The sequence below is a fragment of the Staurois parvus genome, unplaced genomic scaffold, assembly GCF_062004578.1.
Source record: "Staurois parvus isolate SC_StPar_1 unplaced genomic scaffold, SC_StPar_1.0 ptg000018l, whole genome shotgun sequence".
Lineage (NCBI taxonomy): Eukaryota > Metazoa > Chordata > Amphibia > Anura > Ranidae > Staurois > Staurois parvus.
The window spans coordinates 24897464-24917298 of record NW_028317814.1 but is presented as its reverse complement, the minus strand read 5'-3'; the positions used below and the strand labels follow the sequence as shown (position 1 = coordinate 24917298).

The following is a 19835-nucleotide window of genomic DNA, read 5'->3' as shown; positions in this document are numbered from 1 at the left end:
GAAACCCATTCCATGAAGCTCTCTACACACTGTTGTTGTGCTAATCTGAAGACCACACCAAGTTTGGATCTTTTTAGCTATTGACTATGCAGACAGTTGGTGACTTCTGCGCACTGTGCGCTTCAGTATACGTACCCTATGACTTTGTGGCTGAGTTGCTGTTGTTCCCAGTTGCTTCCACTTTGGTATAATCCCACTAACAGTTGAGCGTGGAATATTTAGTAACAAGGAAATGTCACGGATGGACTTATTGCACAGGTGACAACCTATCACGGGACCACGCTTGGAGTCACTGACCTCCTGAGAGCGACCCATTCTATCACAAATGTTTGTAGAAGCAGTCTGCATGCCTAGGTGATGATTTTATACAATGTAGCCATGAAGGTGATTGGAACACCTGAATCCAATGTTTTGGAGGGGTGTCCCAATACAATGGCAATATAGTGTATATCCAGCCAAAACATTTTTGCTTTAGTTTTGTATAGAGTGGGGAAGGACTAGAACCCCTGTTGGGTTTCAATTGCTTTCTGGGCATTAGAGAGATTTCTGTTTCCCCAGACAGGAAATGAGAGAAAATCTCCAACAGCATCACCAACAGTAATACAAATGCTAGAGAATGGGAGGACTAAAACTCCTGTGAATTTTCATACTTAATTCCTGTTGCAAATTTTGTTGTCACCATAAGAGTCAGGCTGGGAACAGATGGATCCAAATTCGGCCAGTTCAGCAGGATGTGCTAAATTGTGATCTGTGTATAACCTTCCCTGTTCTTCAGAAGTTGATAGATTGATTTCTGTTGAATGGCAATGCTGGAAAAGTTTCATACACAGCAGCTAAATGGTTAGCACTTCCACCTGGCAGTACTAGGGTCATGGTTCGAATCCCAACCCACGACACCACCTGTGTGATGTTTGGATGTTCTCCCTGTGCCTGCGTGGGTTTCCTCCGGGTACTCCAGTTTCCTCCCACACTCCAGAGACATGCTGGTAGGTTAATTGGCTCCTGTCTAAATTGTCCCTAATATGTGTATGCATGAATGTAAGTTAGGGCCCTTAGATTGTACACCCCTTGAGGGTTAGGGACTGATGTGACTGTACAATATATATGTAAAGTGCTGCGTAAATTGACGGCGCTATACCTGAAAGAAATAAATATAATTCATCAGCAGCTGCAGCCACTGATCAGTATATTCTGACAGCAGACAGTCCCACTATTAGAATACAATAATAAACATATTAATATACAGTATGTCAGAATACAATATTGCAGTAGGGGGGATTCCTCCATGCACCTCGCTGGTGTGAAGGGGGGAATCCATTTGTTTTTTTTGCTTGGCCTGGCAGTTGAATGAAAATAAATTAAGTGTGTATACCCGGCTGAAAGCTGGCCATACACTATAAGATTTCTCTCATTTCTCTCACCTCAGTGTGGTGGACGAAACTGCAGCGCCGGCTATTGCATTATGACAGCTGTCACCCGTAGCTGCATCTGATTGCTGGCACTGTTCAGCCGACATTTTTCTATCCAGCTCCTTCAATTTTCAGATCAAGGATGTCAGGCAGGAGGGTGCTGACAGGACTACCCACCAATCGCATTCCAGTCGTCTCACATGGCCAGCCAAGTGAGATGAAATCTTTGTAACAGAAACCTTTCTGGGGCGGACTGACAACTCATGGGGCCCCCGGGCAATAGGGGATCATGGGGCCCCTGTGTCCTTGCCCAAACTCAAGAAAGCCTATGAAAAAGATACCAGGGGCATCTCATGGGGCCTCCTACTGACCCTGGGCCCTTGGGCAACGCTTGAGTGTCCAAATGGTCATTCCGCCCCTGTTCAAGGGTTTTATTACTCATTTTAGCGAAAACGAAAAAAAGAGAGTTTTGATTGGACATAAGCCGGCCATACATGGATCAAAACTGCCTGAGATTCAATCCATGTCTGGGCATAGGTGATCCATTGATCAGCTTGGGCACAACCAGTCTGTCGGATTTTTCCACATGCCAGTGGCTATAGATGGTAGCAGTAATCATTGTGCTCTGCCCACCGGGAAGGCTCCTTGTCCCCCACCCCCCGCCAGAAGAACACAATAGCTCTGTGGGATGCATATGGGCTGCCGCAAGCGGATCACAAGCAGAGTCTGCCTCATGTGAAAGGAGCCCAATGGATTATCTGTTTTTGACGGATTGGATCGAATTGGATGTAGGCAGGTGTAAATGCACACATGTCCGTTTACACCCACCGCTCCATAGAAGAGAATGGAGGTTCAGGGACAGGGACTCGATCAGACAGGGGACCCGATCAGAACGTTTATGTGAAAGGATCTGGTGCTGCCCCTTGCTCCATCACATGGCTGTCACAGTCTCCTTGGTCTACAGGCATGGCCAGGGGTGGACTGACAACTCATGGGGCCCCCGGCAATAGGGGATCATGGGACCCCTGTGTCCTCACCCACAGCCAAAAAAAGCCTATGAAAAAGCCAATTAAAGGTACCAGCGGCATCTCATGGGGCCCCCTACTGACCCCAGGCCCTCGGGCAGTGCCTGAGTGGCCAAATGGTCAGTCCGCACCTGGGCATGGCTGATTCTTGACTTGCTGAGCATTAAAGAAAAAAAAAATTCTGTGCCTCAATGTGTTTCTTTTTTTTCTTTTTAACAAGTATCAATGTATTTCTAAACAGTTTGGAACATGTGGAAATGATGTTCTATATTATTTTTATCTCTGCTGCAAATGACATATGACCCTAACCATGTCATCCTACCCCGACCTCTCTTCTATCCTGCAGGACATGCCGTTATTGCGCTGCAGGGGAGACACAACTCCCAGTCCCTTCCAGTTCTTTCTGCCCCTTAGCTCTGGACTCCAGCTACCCCCATCGGTGTTCCTAACTCCCCCCAAGGAGAAGCGGCTGTCCCTTGAATACACGGAACAGAAACAACTGGTGTGTCAGTGGGCAAAGGTAAGGGTCACCCCCTGTAGGCCTCATCCTTAGATGTCCACCTGCCTCTTCTCTGTCTCACATTCCTTTCTCTGCTTCTGTTTTATCCAATTGTCTACAACCTCCCCTTCTTGTCTTCTTGCTGCATTCCTTGGCTCTGCTCACCTTTGACCTCTGACCTTGCAGTGCAACCGCCTGTTTGAGCTTCTGCAAGAATTAGTGGATCATGTTAATGATTTCCATGTGAAGCCAGAAAAGGATTCCGGATACTGCTGCCACTGGGAGGGCTGTGCCCGTCGCGGGAGAGGATTCAATGCCAGGTGAGAGGGAATGATTATATTGAAATACCCTATGAGCGAGAAATAAATGTCAACATGGTTGATGAGATGATAGCAATGCACAGCTGCCATGTGCTAGAGGGAGGTCTTGCTTTAAAGTGGGTGATATATATACTTTTCATTCCATATTCTGAGATACTCTTCCATTAAAATCCTCTAAGGACCAATGCATTTTGGATAATAGTTTCCATATTTTTGTATCTGACATGCCCCAAAATATCCTAAATCTGCAGGCACAGAGATGAGAATGGCCATTTTGGTAATTACAAATATAATTGTGCCTACATGGCTGCCTAGATCCTTAAAAATTGCATGAGTGAGTAATTAAAGTGGAACTCCAGTCAAATTTTGGCTAGATGTTTATTGCAATTATATGCCTTCCTGAGGGATTTCTTGGTGTAACCTCTAGCCATAAGTCTATGTTTACATTTTTTGGCTTTATTCTCAAAAGCATCACTATTACCACAGGTACGTTTCAGTCGTAGGTACTGACTGTATGGAATTGATTGTATTAATGGTAAGGGATGTTCACTACTGAAGTGCAGGACGGTATTACCTGCGGCGGATTTACGATAGAGTTCACTAGTGATATTCCCTTCATCATTTTTCCTCATCAAAATATTATTATACAGTATTTATATAGCGCCAACAGTTTGCTCAGCGCTGTACATTATAATGGAGACAGTACACGAGACAGCACAGTAACAATACAATACAATACACAAGGGGATCGAGGGCCCTGCTCTTTGGAGCTTACAATCTAGGAGGGAGGGGATAGTGGTACAGGAGGAAATAGCTGTGGGGGATGGAGTGGTGGGAAGAGCAGAGGAGATCGGCAATTAGGTGAGGGCGGGGTAGGCTTCTCTGAAGAGATGGGTTTTCAGGGTGCACCTAAAGGTGAGGAGGGTAGGTGACAGTCTGATGGATTGGGGTAGAGAAGTCCTGGAGACGGCCATGGGAGGAGGAGACCAGGGAACTAGCGAATAGTAGGTCTTGTGAGGAGCGGAGAGTGCGTTTTGGGTGGTAGATGGATATCAGGTCGGTGATGTAGTTTGGGGCAGTGTTATGAACAGCTTTGTACGTCAATGTTAATAATTTGAATTTTATGCGTTGGGCAATCGGAAGCCAGTGGAGGGAATGACCAGGGGGGTGGTGGATACGGAGCGGTTAGTGAGGTGGATGAGTCTGGCCGCAGAATTCAGGATAGACTGAAGCGGGGATAGCCTGTGTTGAGGTAGGCCGGTGAGGAGGGAGTTACAGTAGTCAAGTCGTAATATAATAAAGGTATGAATGAGTTGCTTTGTAGTTTCTGGAGTTAGGAACGAGCGTATTTTGGAGATGTGGCGGAGGTGGAGTCTGCATCAATTTGTCATCGATTGGACCTGGGGCTGGAAAGACAGATTGGAGTCTAGAATGACACCTAGTACTCTGGCTTGCGAGGTGGGGCTGATGGTGGAGTTGTTGGTCGTGATGGAGAGGTCAGGGGGAGGGGTGCGGGCTGGGGGGAAAACTAGGAGCTCGGTTTTTGCAAGGTTTAATTTGAGGAAGTGGAGTGACATTCAGTCTGATATGTCATTCAGAAGGCTAATGATTCGGGCGGAGACTGAAGGGGTGAGGCAAGGGGTAGACAGACAGATTTAACTGTCATCGGCATAGAGATGGTAGTTGAAGCCGTGGGAGTGTATCAGTTGACCAAGGGAGGAGGTGTAGATGGAGAAGAGAAGGGGCCCGAGGACAGAACCTTGGGGGACCCCAACAGAGAGGGGGAGTGAGGGGGAGGTGGCAGCGTTATAGGTAACACTGAAGGAGCGTTATCATGGATAGGAAAAGAACCAGGAGAGAGCGGAGTCTCTGAGGCCAAAAGAGTATAGTTTTTTGAGGAGGAGGGGGTGGTCGACTGTGTCGAAAGCCGCAGAGAGGTTGAGGAGTAGTAGCACTGAGTAGTGGCCATTGGCTTTGGCAGTTAGCAGGTCGTTGGTTAGTTTAAGTAGGGCAGTTTCGGTGGAGTGTAGGGGACGGAAGCCAGATTGAAGGGGATCAAGGAGGTTGTTGTCGGTGAGGTGGGAGCTTAGGCGATTATAGGCTAAGCGCTCAAGGAGTTTGGATGTAAATGGCAGCAGGGAGAAGGGTCTAAGGTTGTTTAGGTCTGTGGGATCCAGGGAGGGTTTTTTAAGTATGGGAGTGATGTGCGCGTGCTTCAGAGGGGAGGGGAATGCGCCAGTAGAGAGGGAGAGATTAAAGATGTGAGTGAGGGAGCGTAGGATAGAGGAGGAGGGTGATCATAGGAGTTGTGTGGGGACAGGGTCAAGGGGGCAGGTGGTAAGCTTCAGAGAAGACCTTAGTGACCGCTTCAGTGGTAGCAAGGTCGAAGGAGTGGAGTGTTGAGGGGCTTTTCGTGTGAGGGATACTAGGTGGGGTGGAAGTCTAAGCAGTGGTGATGTCCCTGCGAATTGCGTCGATCTTGCTTTGGAAGTGGTTAGCAATCTCGTGGGCGGTGAGTGAGGTACTGGGTGGAGGTGGGGGCGGAGAGAGTAGAGAGTTAAAAGTAGAGAAGAGCCGGCGAGGACTGGAGGAGAGGGTATTGATGAGGGTTACAAAGTAGGCTTGCTTGGCAGCGTGGAGGGAGGAAGTGTAGGTGAGGAAGGCAGATTTATATTGGGTGAACGCTTGTTGGGATCTGGTTTTGCGCCATAGTCGCTCTAGCGCACGACTGCATCGCTTGAGATTTTTGATGTGGTTGTTCTGCCAGGGTTGAAGCGGTCGGGGTCTAATGCTTCGTGTGGTTAGGGGTGCTAAGGAGTCAAGAGCGGCTGACAGCGAGTTGTTATAAACAGTAGTGGCCAGGTCAGGGCAGGACAGGGGAAGGATACTGTTGTAAAGTTGGTCAGTTGCAGAGTGGAAGGGGGCAGGGTTCAGGTTGCGAATCGAATATCCATGAAGGTTACTTCATTCTGATGACATGACATAGTAAACTGGAGGTTCTACTCATTACGATTAAGGTTTGCAACAAACTGATCTAGTAATGTTTTTTTTTCCAAATCCCAGACAATGAAAATATCATAAATGTACCTGTGCCGCAATAAAAAGTGGCACAGATACATTGCAAGGCCATTGTCTGCAAAAAATGTGGTGCTCCCATCCGCCCCAGGTATCTGCAAACAATAAATGGCCCTGAACTGGTTTTATGAATTAAAGAGGAACTAAACTGCTTAGTTACATAGTTAGTCTGGATGAAAAAAGACAAAAGTCCATCCAGTTCAACCATAAAAAAACAAAACAAAAGTTATAATCCTACACCCACAGTTGATCCAGAGGATTCTAGAATCTGTGCTAACAAAGGCAGGCAGAGGGCATGGGACTAATCCTCAGTATTGCCTGTGGTCTCCCTGTAGCTGATCTTTTCCCCATTATTGACTATCATGCGTCATCCTGCACTGTGTCTCTGTGTGGAGGCAAATATCTTGGTGGAGACAGGGCTTTGCTTCTTCGAAAGCCTCCAGCAAGGACAACAGTAAGCAGCATAGTAGTGACACCATCAAATCTCACTCCAAATCTCCTGAGACAAGGAGACTAAGACATTGCAGAGATTACAAACTTTGTTGCAGATTCCTGCCTTTTGTGCATTGAAGATATAGCTGTTTGTTTCACCACGTCCACGGCAGACTGATTCTGCATGGTAGAGTTTGGTTCATTATAATGTCAATGTCAGTAGATTAAATGTCAGCCTTAACATTCACTTTCTTTCATGAGTTGAAGGCCATAGAGGCACATAGAGGGTTAAACGCATTCATTTTTAAATTTGCTTTCTAGCATAATTCAGTTTTGTTAATGGTCAACCTTTCCACCTCACCAGGGGCAATTCCCTTTATTTTGTAAACCTGTTGGCTCTATATACAATGAAGGAAATAAGTATTTGATCCCCTTCTGATTTTGAATGTTTGCCCACTCACAAAGAAATGACCAGTCTAAAAATCGAATGTTCGGTATATTGTAACACTGAGAGACAGAATAGCAACAAAAAATTCAAAAGAAATGCATGTCTAACAAATTATGCACTGATCTGCATGTTCATGAGGGAAATAAGTATTTGATTCCCTTCACAAAACATGACCTAGTACTTGGTGGCAAATCCCTTGTTGGCAATCACAGAGGTCAGACGTTTCCTGTAGTTGGCCACCAGGTTTGCACACATCTCAGGAGGGATTTTGGCCCACTCCTCTTGGCAGATCCTCTCCAAGTCATTAAGGTTTGGTGGATGACGTTTGGCAACTCGAACTTTCAGCTCCCTCCACAGATTTTCAATCTGATTAACGTCTGGAGACTGGCTAGGCCACTCCAGGACCTTAATGTGCTTCTTCTTGAGCCACTCCTTTGTTGCCTTGGCCGTGTGTTTTGGGTCATTGTCAAGCTGGAACACCCATCCACGACCCATTTTCAATGCCCTGGCTGAGGGAAGAAGAAGGTTCTCACCCAAGATTTGACAGTACATTGCCCCATCCATCGTCCCTTTGATGCGGTGCAGTTGGTCTGTCCCTTTAGCAGAAAAACACCCCCAAAGCAGAATGTTTCCACCACCATGTTTGACAGTTGGGATGGTGTTCTTGGAATTATAGGCAGCATTCCTCCTCCTCCTCCAAACACGGCGAGTTGAGTTGATGCCAAAGAGCTTGATTTTGAGATTAGCAGCACTCCTTTTAAGAGACTGCTTCTAATCTAAGCCTGTTACCTGTTTGAAAGACACCTGGTAGCCAGAAATCAATCTCAATAATAGGGGATCAAGTACGTATTTCCCTCATGAACATGCAAATCAGTGCATCATTTGTTAGACATTATTTCTTTTGAATTTTTTATTGCTCTTCTGTCTCTCAGTGTTACAATACACCGAACATTCGATGTTTAGACTGATCATTTCTTTGTGAGTGGACAAACATTCAAAATCATCAGGGGATCAAATACTTATTTCCTTCACTGTGTACTCTGTATTATAATAATAATAATGGGTTAAAAAGGTTACTCTTTTGGGAGCTCATTCCAAGGCAGTACAGCTTTCTTGACACTGGATGGTCTTGGCCAGCTAAGAGGAAGGTAACTTGCCCAGTAAAACTATTTGTTTATCCAGTTGATTTTGTTAATGGGAGAGGAAGTCACCCATCCTAAAAAACCCTGACATATCCCAAAGTTAGCAAAGTCTATATAGTGTATTATAGAATAAGCAGCACAAGAAATTTTTGAACAATGAGGGCTGTACAGTTGTCCAAACGCAACCGCTGCGTGAGACTGGCTCTGACCGTCATTTATAATTGCCGTTAATCCAGAATGTCAGTGGATTTATGTAAGTTTGATTTCTATGCATAGATAATTCTTGAAACAATGAACAAAATTGGATTTTTCCATGATGCAATCATGGGCAGCAATGTCTGAGTATTTAAATTGACTGTTTTAAATTACATAACCATTTCTGATTGGAGGAAAGTGGGGCATGCTACTTGAGTGCATTCCAACTTGTATATCATTTTTCAATCGACCTGTCACGGGTTGACATATCTCTGTGATATGACCCCAGGTGGGGGATGTATTCCTTGTTTCTTCATACCCCTGGGCCAGAACTCTGCATCAGTCATTCTATGCACCATGTGTTAGGCTTCTGTATTTTCCTGCCCTTGTATTTTCAGAAATGTTTGAAAAAATTGTTATAGTATATGTTGTGTGTAACAGCTTTGTATTTTTGCGTGTATTTCACTGTTCCACCATTTTGGTCCATTGAAATACAAAAGGTCCACAAACGCTTTAAAGCTGAAATCTAGCTTTCGTCTACAAATCCCCATGCACAAGAAAAATACATACTTTTTTTCCAAGGATCCAAGATTCTTCTGGCTGCTCCAGTGACATTATGGGCCCTTCTTGTTCTCATTGAGTGGTGGTTGTGGGCAGCCTTCATTTCTGCAATGACACACATGTGCAGTGCAGCAGTACTCAGAGCCCAGACCAGCCATGATACATGACAGCCTGGGCTCAGGGGAAGTAGATTGGATGACACTGGCCATCACTTATCCTGGTAGATTGGTGATATTGCTGCAGAGCATTTTTATTTTAATTAATAACTGTGCTGAGCTGGATGTCTGGAGCTGGAGTCCAGCTTTAAGGTTCTCAGGCGTCTGAAGGATGTGTTTGCTAGATACATCATGTATACAGAATCTTTATTGCTGATGGGAGAAACCTTTTGAACTTATGTCTTCACCTGCTATTGCATTGCAGGAATGTCTGGTTATTCAACCTAAACTCCTAGAGAGCAGAGATAATTGATTACGAAGTGTTAGGAGCATGTAGTGGTAGCAAAGAATGTTAGTGGTGACTGAGTGCCATGCCTGCTTAGCCTTGTAGCCCCAAAGTCACAGCCCGTGTGTACAAGGCCATATCACTGGTGCACTTTCATTCTTGACCATCATGCTTGTAAATGTTTATGCACCATGGCTCATTGATCCATGACACATATTCAGACCTAAAGAAGAAGACCTTTAGTGGTTGTCTATCAGGGAGGGTGGTCATCATTTCCATCATTTCCACTGAATGCCTGCTGGAATAGAAATTAAAAACTTAAGTAGAGAAACGACTGATTTCAGTGAGTAGAGAAAGCAGATAAACTTGCGTTGATTCACAGGGACAGGGCAATGATAATGGACATAGGCCCATGCCTTTTGCATCCTGAAAAAGGGGACCTGTTCATCCCTGAAACATCGGTGGACATAATCCACCTGAAGAAAAAGGGCTTCAAGAATTTAGAGTTCTGGCTTTTTGTATGCTTGCAGTGCCACCACTTTCCAAGCATGCAATTATCATTCTAGGTATGGACATATGTGTGCAGGATGGATTTTCTTGTTTTGTGTTACTATAGATCTTTACTGTGAAGCTGCTGATTGTTCCTGGGTGCTTATGTACATGTGGATCCTATTATGTGAAACATAGGAATTGATATAGCCCTGTGATGGATTTGCAGGTACAAGATGCTGATCCATATTAGGACACACACAAATGAGAGGCCTCACTGTTGCCCCACCTGCCATAAGAGCTTCTCCCGGCTGGAGAACCTGAAGATACACAACCGCTCACACACAGGTATGAATCCTTCTATCTTTTTTGTGTCTTATGTTGGCCATAAAAAATGGATGTAATAATCAGTCTGATAAAAGAATCCTATCTCCCAACTGTTGCACTAAATGGGGGTAGTTAGTAAATGATCATTTTCATTGAACTGAAATAATCAGACCTGAAAGACAAAGCCAGGTAGTAGAAAGTAGGCAGGGCAGTTGGTGGCAGCGGAGGCGGTAGATGGGATCAGTCATTGGCAGCAGAGGTCGGCGGGATCAGTTGGTGGCAGCGGAGGAGGTTGGCGGGATCAGTCGGCAGCGGAGGTCGGCGGGATCAGTCGGTGGCAGCGGAAGAGGTCGGCGGGATCAGTCGGTGGCAGCGGAAGAGGTCGGCGGGATCAGTCGGTGGCAGCGGAGGAGGTCGGCGGGATCAGTCGGTGGCAGCGGAGGAGGTCGGCGGGATCAGTCGGTGGCAGCGGAGGAGGTCGGCGGGATCAGTCGGTGGCAGCGGAGGAGGTCGGCGGGATCAGTCGGTGGCAGCGGAGGAGGTCGGCGGGATCAGTCGGTGGCAGCGGAGGAGGTCGGCTGGATCAGTCGTTGGCAGCGGAGGAGGTCGGCGGGATCAGTCGGTGGCAGCGGAGGAGGTCGGCGGGATCAGTCGGTGGCAGCGGAGGAGGTCTCCTGAATCACAGAGTCTGCAGAATATCAGGCTCTGAAAAAGTGTTGTTACTCCCAATTTGCTGTCTAGCCATACAGGGGTTGATGGATGAGATGAGCATGTGTATTACATTACAGTTCTTTTGCTATATCTTCTGCGTGGGTATTATACTGTTTGTAATGAATTTGAGGTCTGAGGATAGAACTACAGTGCATCGCGGGGGACACAGGCATTTGGCACTCCTGGAGGAGACTGGCAGTGGCTGTAGCACTGGAATGGAGAAAAGGTAAAACACATAGGCCACCAGAGAGGTGAGTATAATACTTCTTCCATTGCATTAACCTGACAAGATAGCTTTAGTTAGTAAAGCAAGGATTATTTATAAGCAGGTTTGAATGTTTTTTTCTTATTCTAATATTTTCATTATTCATACATGGATCCAATTTATTCTCATCTGCAGGAGAAAAACCCTACATGTGTCCCTACGAGGGCTGCAACAAGCGCTACTCCAACTCAAGTGACCGCTTCAAGCATACGCGCACACACTACGTGGATAAGCCCTACTACTGCAAGATGCCTGGATGCCAGAAACGCTACACAGACCCCAGCTCCCTGCGGAAGCACATCAAAGCTCATGGTCACTTCATTTCACACCAACAGCGCCAGTTACTGAAAATCCACCAGCCACCCAAAATGCCAACTATGGGGGACAGCAGCTATGCAAGTGGTACCCAACTCATCATTCCCAACCCGGCGGCTATCTTTGGAAGCCAGACACTGCCAATCCCACTGACGCCAGGACCTTTAGACCTCAGCTCCTTGGCTTGTAGCGGGGTCACCTCAGCACTGGCAGGGTTACCAAATCCCATGTTGACACTGGCAGGGGCCCCTCTGAACCTGGCTAAAGGCTCACTGCTGTCTCAAGCGTACTCAGCTGCTGGTCTCGGCCTACCTTTGGTTTCATTGATAACATCAGGGAAATCTGAAATTGAGAAGAGGTCTAAAGCCCAAAATTCAGAGAGTGTTGAGAGGACTGAAGGGTCAAAGGTAAGGCTTAATTCAGTGGACGGCCTCTCCCTCCTGCCTGGTGGAGTTTTAGATCTTTCTCCTGGTGTGGGCTCAGATTCTCTACTGCCAGGGTGGGTGGTCATCCCTCCCGGTTCTGTGTTACTGAAACCGGCGGTGGTCAACTAAGGCCACTGCAACTTGACACCTGTGCCCGCTCAGCCTAGTCACATGACCCGCCCTGGGTTCTGACCTGGTTACATTCCCAGCCATGTGATTCCCGCGGACCTCTTGCACAAGTAATACTTCACAGAATGTGCTCCTTCGGCCTTGTGAACAGAAGGTGGCTCGGTGCTGAGGGTGTGACTGGATTTATATTTTGCATTACCTGCAGAATCGCTTTTCCCTTTTATAAGTGGGACCAAAACTGGCGGGTGGAATGCCAAATGCAAATGTGATTATACCGTAAAGACATTTTCCAAGGACTCTTCTGTAAAGGAATGTGATGAAGGAGAGACATTTAGAGGACTGAGGAGGAGAAAGAAGCACTTTGTGAGGTTCAGGGGGTCTCTGAGGCCAGGTGAAGTTACCTTGTCATCTGCAGACTTTTGTTTCTCAGAAATTACGAGAGAAGGTGCTATGCCTTCCGAGAAAAGCAATAATTTGGGAGACGCTCCGATCGAGCTGACTCTGAAATGACAAGAGGGAGCGGAGCGTGGATGGTCTGGGGGACTCTCGATCTCTTATCCACTCTCCAATTCTCTGCCGCACTCATCACGTCTGACATAGAGCAGCCTGTTTATCTTGTAACATTATAGAATTCATGTAGGTCATTCCAGAACTGTGCTTTTCTCAGGTCTTTATTGTCCCATGCTATTGTGTTTCAGGTCAGCTGTGTGGGCCATCTCTTAGCGATGTACATATGGATGTTTAACCAGAACTCACAGGCACCTGAGCTCATATGTGGAGTGCAGGGTGCAAACATGTACTCCAGAGAGGCAGATGACTATTTTGATGAGTATAGACTTGTGTTCCCTACTGAGATCTTTAAGATGTGATTTTTTTTTTTTCCAGTTTTGGCCAAAGTGACAGGTTCTCTTGTTAGCCTCCCCTGCTCTGTTCACCTGAAGAAGTGCTGAGAAATACCTGATATTTCTGGGTATAGTGGAGCATGTGACCTTCTCCTATTCCTTCCAGGATGCAGTGCTCAGGCCTCAATGGCCAATCATTAGGGAGGCCAGGTTGGAGGGAAATATATTTACCTTGTGTAAGCTTCTTCACAGGCTTTAAACTCACAGTAGAGCAAATAAATATTGGGGTGGGGGCAGCTATTGATACTGCCCTATCAAGAGAACCTGTCACTTTGCCCTGAAGATTTTGACGTGCCCCCTGTAAGGAGATTTTCTCCACTACCAAGACAGGGAGGAAGGAGTACCTCTGATTTACAGCCCAAATATCATTCCATTCCATTCCTGGACTATAAGCTGAATTAAGCTCCGTAAAACAGCCTAGGTGTAAGGAGTGGCTCTGGTGCTACCATAGATGGTTGTCTCCTTATCTCATAGCACCCATCACATGAGTGGTTTCACAAAGGTTTAGACATCACACAACCCTTAGTGGAAATTATTAAGATGAGACTCATATTGTCTGTGAAACGCGTTTATATCTTCCCTATACAACCTTTTAATGTAAACCTGCTATGAGGCAGCAAAGAAGCTTTTGTCTATGCCAATTCTCACCTCTATCTGAAGATCCTACATGCCTAGCCATCATGCTGATCCTCTTGTTTCAATGTTCCTGGTCTATGACCTGGAACAAGTATGCTGATAAAGACTTTTGTTCCCCATATTCCTGATCTGCATCCTTAATTCAGGTCAGTAACTCAGAAAGTACTGAATCGAGGTCAGCTAACAGCCAAGCATCTATCATTTCCAGAAGGAGGTCAGGAATGGAAGTCAGTGTTATTACCATAACAGGTTTAATTTACCCCTGCACTTGCTGCTTGTGAGTTGGAGACTGTGAGATCTACTTGTCTTTGAAATGATAGCCAAGTGTCGGATAAAATGATCCTTTTCACTTGGTGCTGTACTTGACGTGTGTGTAGTGAAGGGATTGTTCCCTCTTCCTGCCACCAATTAAATGATCGGTCCCAGAGATGTTTGAGACCAGCTTCAACATCCATGTTAGTTGCTCCATGTGCCCTACACGCCCTGAATATTGATAGTAATCCATCACCTAATGGCTGATATTGGGACAGTGTAAGGCCAGTGTTCCTACATTCCGCTAATACACGTTTCCTGCTCAGATTTACCTTTGCACTAACTTTCTCTCCGCACTTTCCCATAATCCTCTCTGCTAGCCATTTTTTTGCTGCACCTTGCCACTCTTTACAGACCTGGCTCCCTTCCCTCCCGTTCTCTGGATTTCGAATGACAACGCATTCAGGCGCAGTGAATGCTGCTTCTCAACGCTTTTCTGAAGAGCGCACAGAAATTTCGCTTTGAAAACCAGAATCAGAAACCCTATATAACCCTCATTTAAAGATGTGCGGGGAGGAGGATCTCTGCAAGCTCTAGCAGTGATGAAGCTATCCAAGCTATCTTATAGACTGTGAGAATGCCGTGTGTGAGTGCGAGTGTGTGGTTAATGCTCTGCTTATGACCCCCCGACTGACAAAATCATATAAAGACGCCTCCTGCTCAAATTTTGGGGTTTTTGGAGGGAGAGTATACTACGCGGATATAACCATAAAAAGAGGTTTATGGTACTGCAATTTTTTTAATGTTTGGGGTTTAAAGGAAAACTGTGGCAGTAAAATATTTTCAGTGACCTTTGCAGCTAAGTTGCCTCTTGCAATGGCTGCAGTTTCTCCCTTGACAGTAATTTTTCTGTCTTAGATTTGGCTTTCTCATCTGATACACAGGCAAGAAGGAGAATAAAGAAAAATAATACAGCAGCAGTGCAGAGGCTGTGTCAAATGCAGTATCCAATAGCAGTTGATCAATGGTGACATGATGAATTCTGATTGGTTGGTAGGGGTTATGACACTTTACTAGAGCCAAATGTATTTCCTTATACAAATGGAAATTTACTTTAATTAAGATTTTCAATGGCTACAGTTTTCCTTCTAAAGCCTTTTGCTCTTGTACAGAAGCCTTTACATAATGAAGAACATCGGGGTAGATTGAAAAGAGCTGGGTGGAGAAAGCATTTGCTTTCCATGACAAATAATCAAATTACAGCTATCTTTTCTTTTTAGTTCATTCTATAGGTCAAACTTTTTACCCCGAGCAACCCTTGAAATAACCTACAGTTTCAGAAAACCCAATTCCTTTGGGGGTCAGTGAGAAAAATGCCCCTTACATTGGTCACCAGTGGAGAAAATGCCCCCCTACAAATACATAAAAAGATGGAAGTCATTGTGTTGGCTTTGTAGCCATATAAGTACCTGTAATCAATAAATAAAATGTCAAATGGGTCTGCTGCAACTGAAAGCACTCCTAGCAACCTCTGGAAGACCTCTACGGTTTCATGGACCCTGGTTGAGACGCTCTGCTATAGAACCTGCCCTGTAACTGTTGGAATCTTGTTGGTTATTGTGATACTTTTCTTACACTCAGTTTGACCAATTAAGCTCATTTCACACTATTGCGGGCCGTGCGGCCCATGTTTGCTTGAGCATGGCAGCCCATTCATTTAAATGAGCTACTGTGCCTGCGTTTCCCACAGAAAACAGGTGCATACATCTTTTTTAGGAAACACAGCCGCAGGGAAACCGCATGGTCTTTTTGACTATGTGATTTCCCTGCAGTTCCCACACCCGCAAACGCACTGCGGGCTGAGACGCATGGGGGTGACATTCAGAATGAATGGCAGCCCTGTGTGTCTCGTAAGAGCAGCACAATTTGGCTGTGGGTGGTGGAACAGGTGCGATTTCTGTACTCGAAAACTGGGGCAAATGTGGACCTAGCCTCACTGTGTATTGGGCTACAGTACCAGGCAGCAAATCTTTGCTTAATCTCTTCCTGTCTAATTGAGGTATCCTTTTAAGTTAGTCTTTACACCCAGGGACAAACAGATTTCCCAGTCAGGTGACCACTGTGATTGGCTGTCACAATGGTCACATGATCGGGAACCCATCCCACCACCTCCTGATCACGACTGTGACAGCTCAGTCAGTGTGCTGGGAGCACATTCTCGACATATAAAAGCTCAGCCATCCATAGACACACATGTGCAGCGTATGGACGTTGGAACCCATCCTCTTTACCTCCATATATATATTGTATATGACAAGAGGTAAAGAACCCCTTGGTAGGACCTATACCAAATGTATGTGGAAGCTCTCTAGATTCAATATCAAAGACACAATTCATGACTTCATACCCCAACAATATAGCAAACATGGAGCTTCTGTTGAACTGTTTCACATTGCACATATGTTCATACTGCTTCTGATTGTTTTCATTTCTCCACTAAGCAGAGGTCCTGTTTCTGTATTCAGAGATCAATCTGTGAAACAGGTTCATGAACCGAGAAGATAACTGATTTTACGTTGTCTTTTTCAAATGAATCCTTCAGATACTTGAATTGCAAGAGACCAATTTGGAGTTTAGAGTACATGCCCAGCCATTACTCAAATATACCCCAAAAACCTCTCCCTCCCTCCATAGCATGTCTCAACATTTTTTTTTTTCAAGGATAAGTTCACCTTTCTACAAAAAATAATAAATGCACATCTTTTGCAGATAAAAAAAATGTGCGTTTATTAATTTTGTAGCAGGAGCCCGTAAAGCATTGCAGCAGTGATTAGCAGATCTTTGGAGTGATTAGCAGATCGTTGGTGCCATGCAGATCTCCTGCAGGCCTGTCAGTTTATCTGTTTGCTTGTACATCCCATACGATCAAGCCGATACTTCTGACAGGAAGACTCAATGAACTACCCCAGTGCTGCAGGATCGGGAATCTGTCACATGTTCCCAAAGATGAACTTGTCCTTTAAGATTGTACCTGTATCAAGAACCACCATTATCATTCCCGGTGACATCATCAAAAAGGTTTGCAAATTATGGCAGGGGTAGCTGCTGGGAGCTCAGTTCCTATTGGCAGACTCACCCCCCCCAACTATATTTCTCATTACACAGCGTGCAGGCAGGGTCTTGATAGTCAGAACAGTGGCATTGTTTTGCTTGGAAAAAATCAAGTGGAAAGTGATAGAGGGGTGTAAAGCCGGCTTTGGATAGATCGAGTCTCAGCTAGTTCAGCAGGGACCGGTCAAGATTCAATCCATCTATGGGCAGGATGGTTGTGCGCAAGGCAATCCATCCATCAATTTGGGTAGAAGCAGCTTGTTGGATTTTTGTACATGCAATTACTGCCAGCGGCTATAGCTGCCAGAAGTAATCATTTTGTTTTGTCAGCTGGGAAGGCTCCTTGGCGGTAGAACACAATAGTGCTTAGGGATGTATTCCCCCATCAACATTGACTGTTGATGGGGAAGGGGGAATTGAGCAATTTTCTTTCCTTCCACCACGGTGGAAGGAAAGGGGAAAAAAAAAAAAATTGCATAATCTATGGACTGCTTTAGACAGGCAACGTTCTGCAAGCAGAGAGAACTGCTGGTTTGGATTTCAGTGCAGCAGAGGCATTGTGTTGTCAGCTCAAACAACAAGTTATAAATTCACTAGCAGATCAGATATTTTCTGTACTTGCAGATTTTTGCGAAGGGATAAAACACATGTATGTACTATACATACACTCACACGTTTTGTGTATTGAGCCCCAGGTAATTGCTGGCTGTGCAAGCCTGTCATTGCACTGTACAGGATCAACAGCCATAGCTATCAATCCCAGTTGCTGGATCTTGCAGCTGGGAGTCGTGGCATGGCTAAACTTCAAGCTGGCCATACATGTAAAGATCTCTCTGGGGTGAACGAGAAAGCTATAGATTCCCACATCCACTCTAAACATAACCCTAGGTTCACATCTGTGCTGGTGGTGCCACTGTGGATCCGCACGAAAATCCGTGCAGCCGCACCACCTGCACAGAGAAATGCGGACCCGCGGGCGGGTGCCATTAGTTCTAATGTCACGCTCCCCGCACTGGAAAACACAACCGTACTGGGAACCGAGGTTCCCATGCGGGCTGCGTTTTCAGAAGTGCAGGGACTTCTTCCTTGTGTGTCCTGCGGCATGGGAGTCCATTCAAATGAATGGGCTCTCGTGCAAAACGCGGCCGCAGAGATGTGAACCGGAGGGGTTAATGGTTGAAATCTCTGGCTGCCAGCTACTGCTTCCTGCAGTCACTGTTCAGCCAACGTTTTTTTGGCCCAGCTCCCTCAATTTCTCAATTGGACATTCAGTTTAAAATTTTTGCCAGTTCAAAAGGAATTGCCAGAATTTCAGCAATGTATGGGCAGCTTTAATCTAAATTCCCCCCCCCCCCCCCAGATGAAAGGTGAAATTAGACTTGAAGTGGGAGGGCCTACAGCAGATGGGAGGGTAGGTACTTAGAATCAATAAAGATTGTTCCATCCTGAAGCTCCCAGGAACAAGAAGGGGCAGCAGCATGGGGTCTGCTTAATGAAAGGCACCATGTAGTATCTCTTCCTGTACAGAACAAAAGGGTTGGAAAAATTCCCAAAAATACTATATGCTTCACAAAACTGAGCTTTTGCTGACATTGCCCTTTAAATATGCTAGTCAAGTAATGTTTGTCACAGTAGCAGTCGTCCCCCCCCCCCCCATTGACATTATTGGAGCATTTTGTCTTTTACTGTATTGGAGTACAGCAGATGAGCCCAGAATATTGGCCCCAGTTTAATAAAGAGCATAAGATTTAAAAAGGGAGTGATGCTCTGAGTGGCGCCCAGCTACTGGAGTAATGATCTGCAGGCAGCCAGGATGAAGTGCCTTCTGTATCACAACTAACCTCCCGCCCCTCATGTCTGTACCTCCTCCATGACCAAGTGAAGACAGCTCTTGCATCGGTGTATGAGAGGTGCTGCGTGACTGCATCATGACGAGACCGCCCCCTCGAGTGCGGAGATTGTCCAGTAAGCTCCCTAAGGGGGCAAGCTGCCAACGAGATGCCTCCCCAAAATGGGAGCATTTATTCAACTATTAAAAAAAAAACTTAATAAAAAAAACAAACTACAGCAAAGAAGTCATCTGTCTGGTTCCTGTTATTGTCTTGTTTCTTTACTAGCCGGTAACATCAAGCACCAACATAATCCAGTCGCTGGACAAATTGCTATGCAATTAAATTTCCCCCTGGCAAGAAAGCGAAAAAAAGGTCATTTTAAATATGAATTTATGAATTCCAGGTACGGCTATTTTATACATAGTTATGTTAGTCCAGCTGATAACTTTGTACAGTGGATATAAAAAGTCTACACACCCCTGTTAAAATGTCAGGTTTCTGTGATGTAAAAAAAAAAATGAGACAAAGATAAAACATTTCAGAACTTTTTTCACCTTTAATGTGACCTATAAACTGTACAACTCAATTGAACAACAAACTGAAATAATTTAGGTGGGGAAGTAAATAAAAACTAAAACAATGCTGTTGCATAAGTGTGCACACCCTCTTATAACTGGGGATGTGGCTATCTTCAGGATTACGCAATTTATTCAAAATCGTATTAAACACACCTGCCATCATTTAAAGGGCTGTTTTTCTTCAGTTGGAACTGGGGCCTTAAGCCGGCCATACACGGGTCGAATTCCAAAATAATTTGCTTTCTAAAATCTTTTCTAAGAATTTACGTTCAGATTTCACACCATTAGTGGGTCACAGAAATGGACGATTTTCGTG

At 45.4% G+C, this 19835-nt stretch overlaps 1 protein-coding gene across 6 annotated transcripts in view; it reads left to right on the top strand.

Annotated features, from left to right (window-relative positions):
* The window catches only part of GLIS2 (GLIS family zinc finger 2), an 88672-nt gene extending 69488 nt beyond the window's left edge, over positions 1 to 19184 (top strand). For all 6 annotated transcript variants that reach the window (XM_089683398.1, XM_089683386.1, XM_089683393.1 and 3 more), the window contains 4 exons: positions 2781 to 2954; positions 3120 to 3253; positions 10266 to 10384; positions 11475 to 19184. In XM_089683398.1, the coding sequence (XP_089539524.1) occupies positions 2781 to 2954; positions 3120 to 3253; positions 10266 to 10384; positions 11475 to 12208 (1161 nt within the window). In that variant the 3' untranslated portion in view covers positions 12209 to 19184. The remainder of the gene's footprint in view (positions 1 to 2780; positions 2955 to 3119; positions 3254 to 10265; positions 10385 to 11474) is intronic.
* Positions 19185 to 19835: the final 651 nt, after the last annotated feature.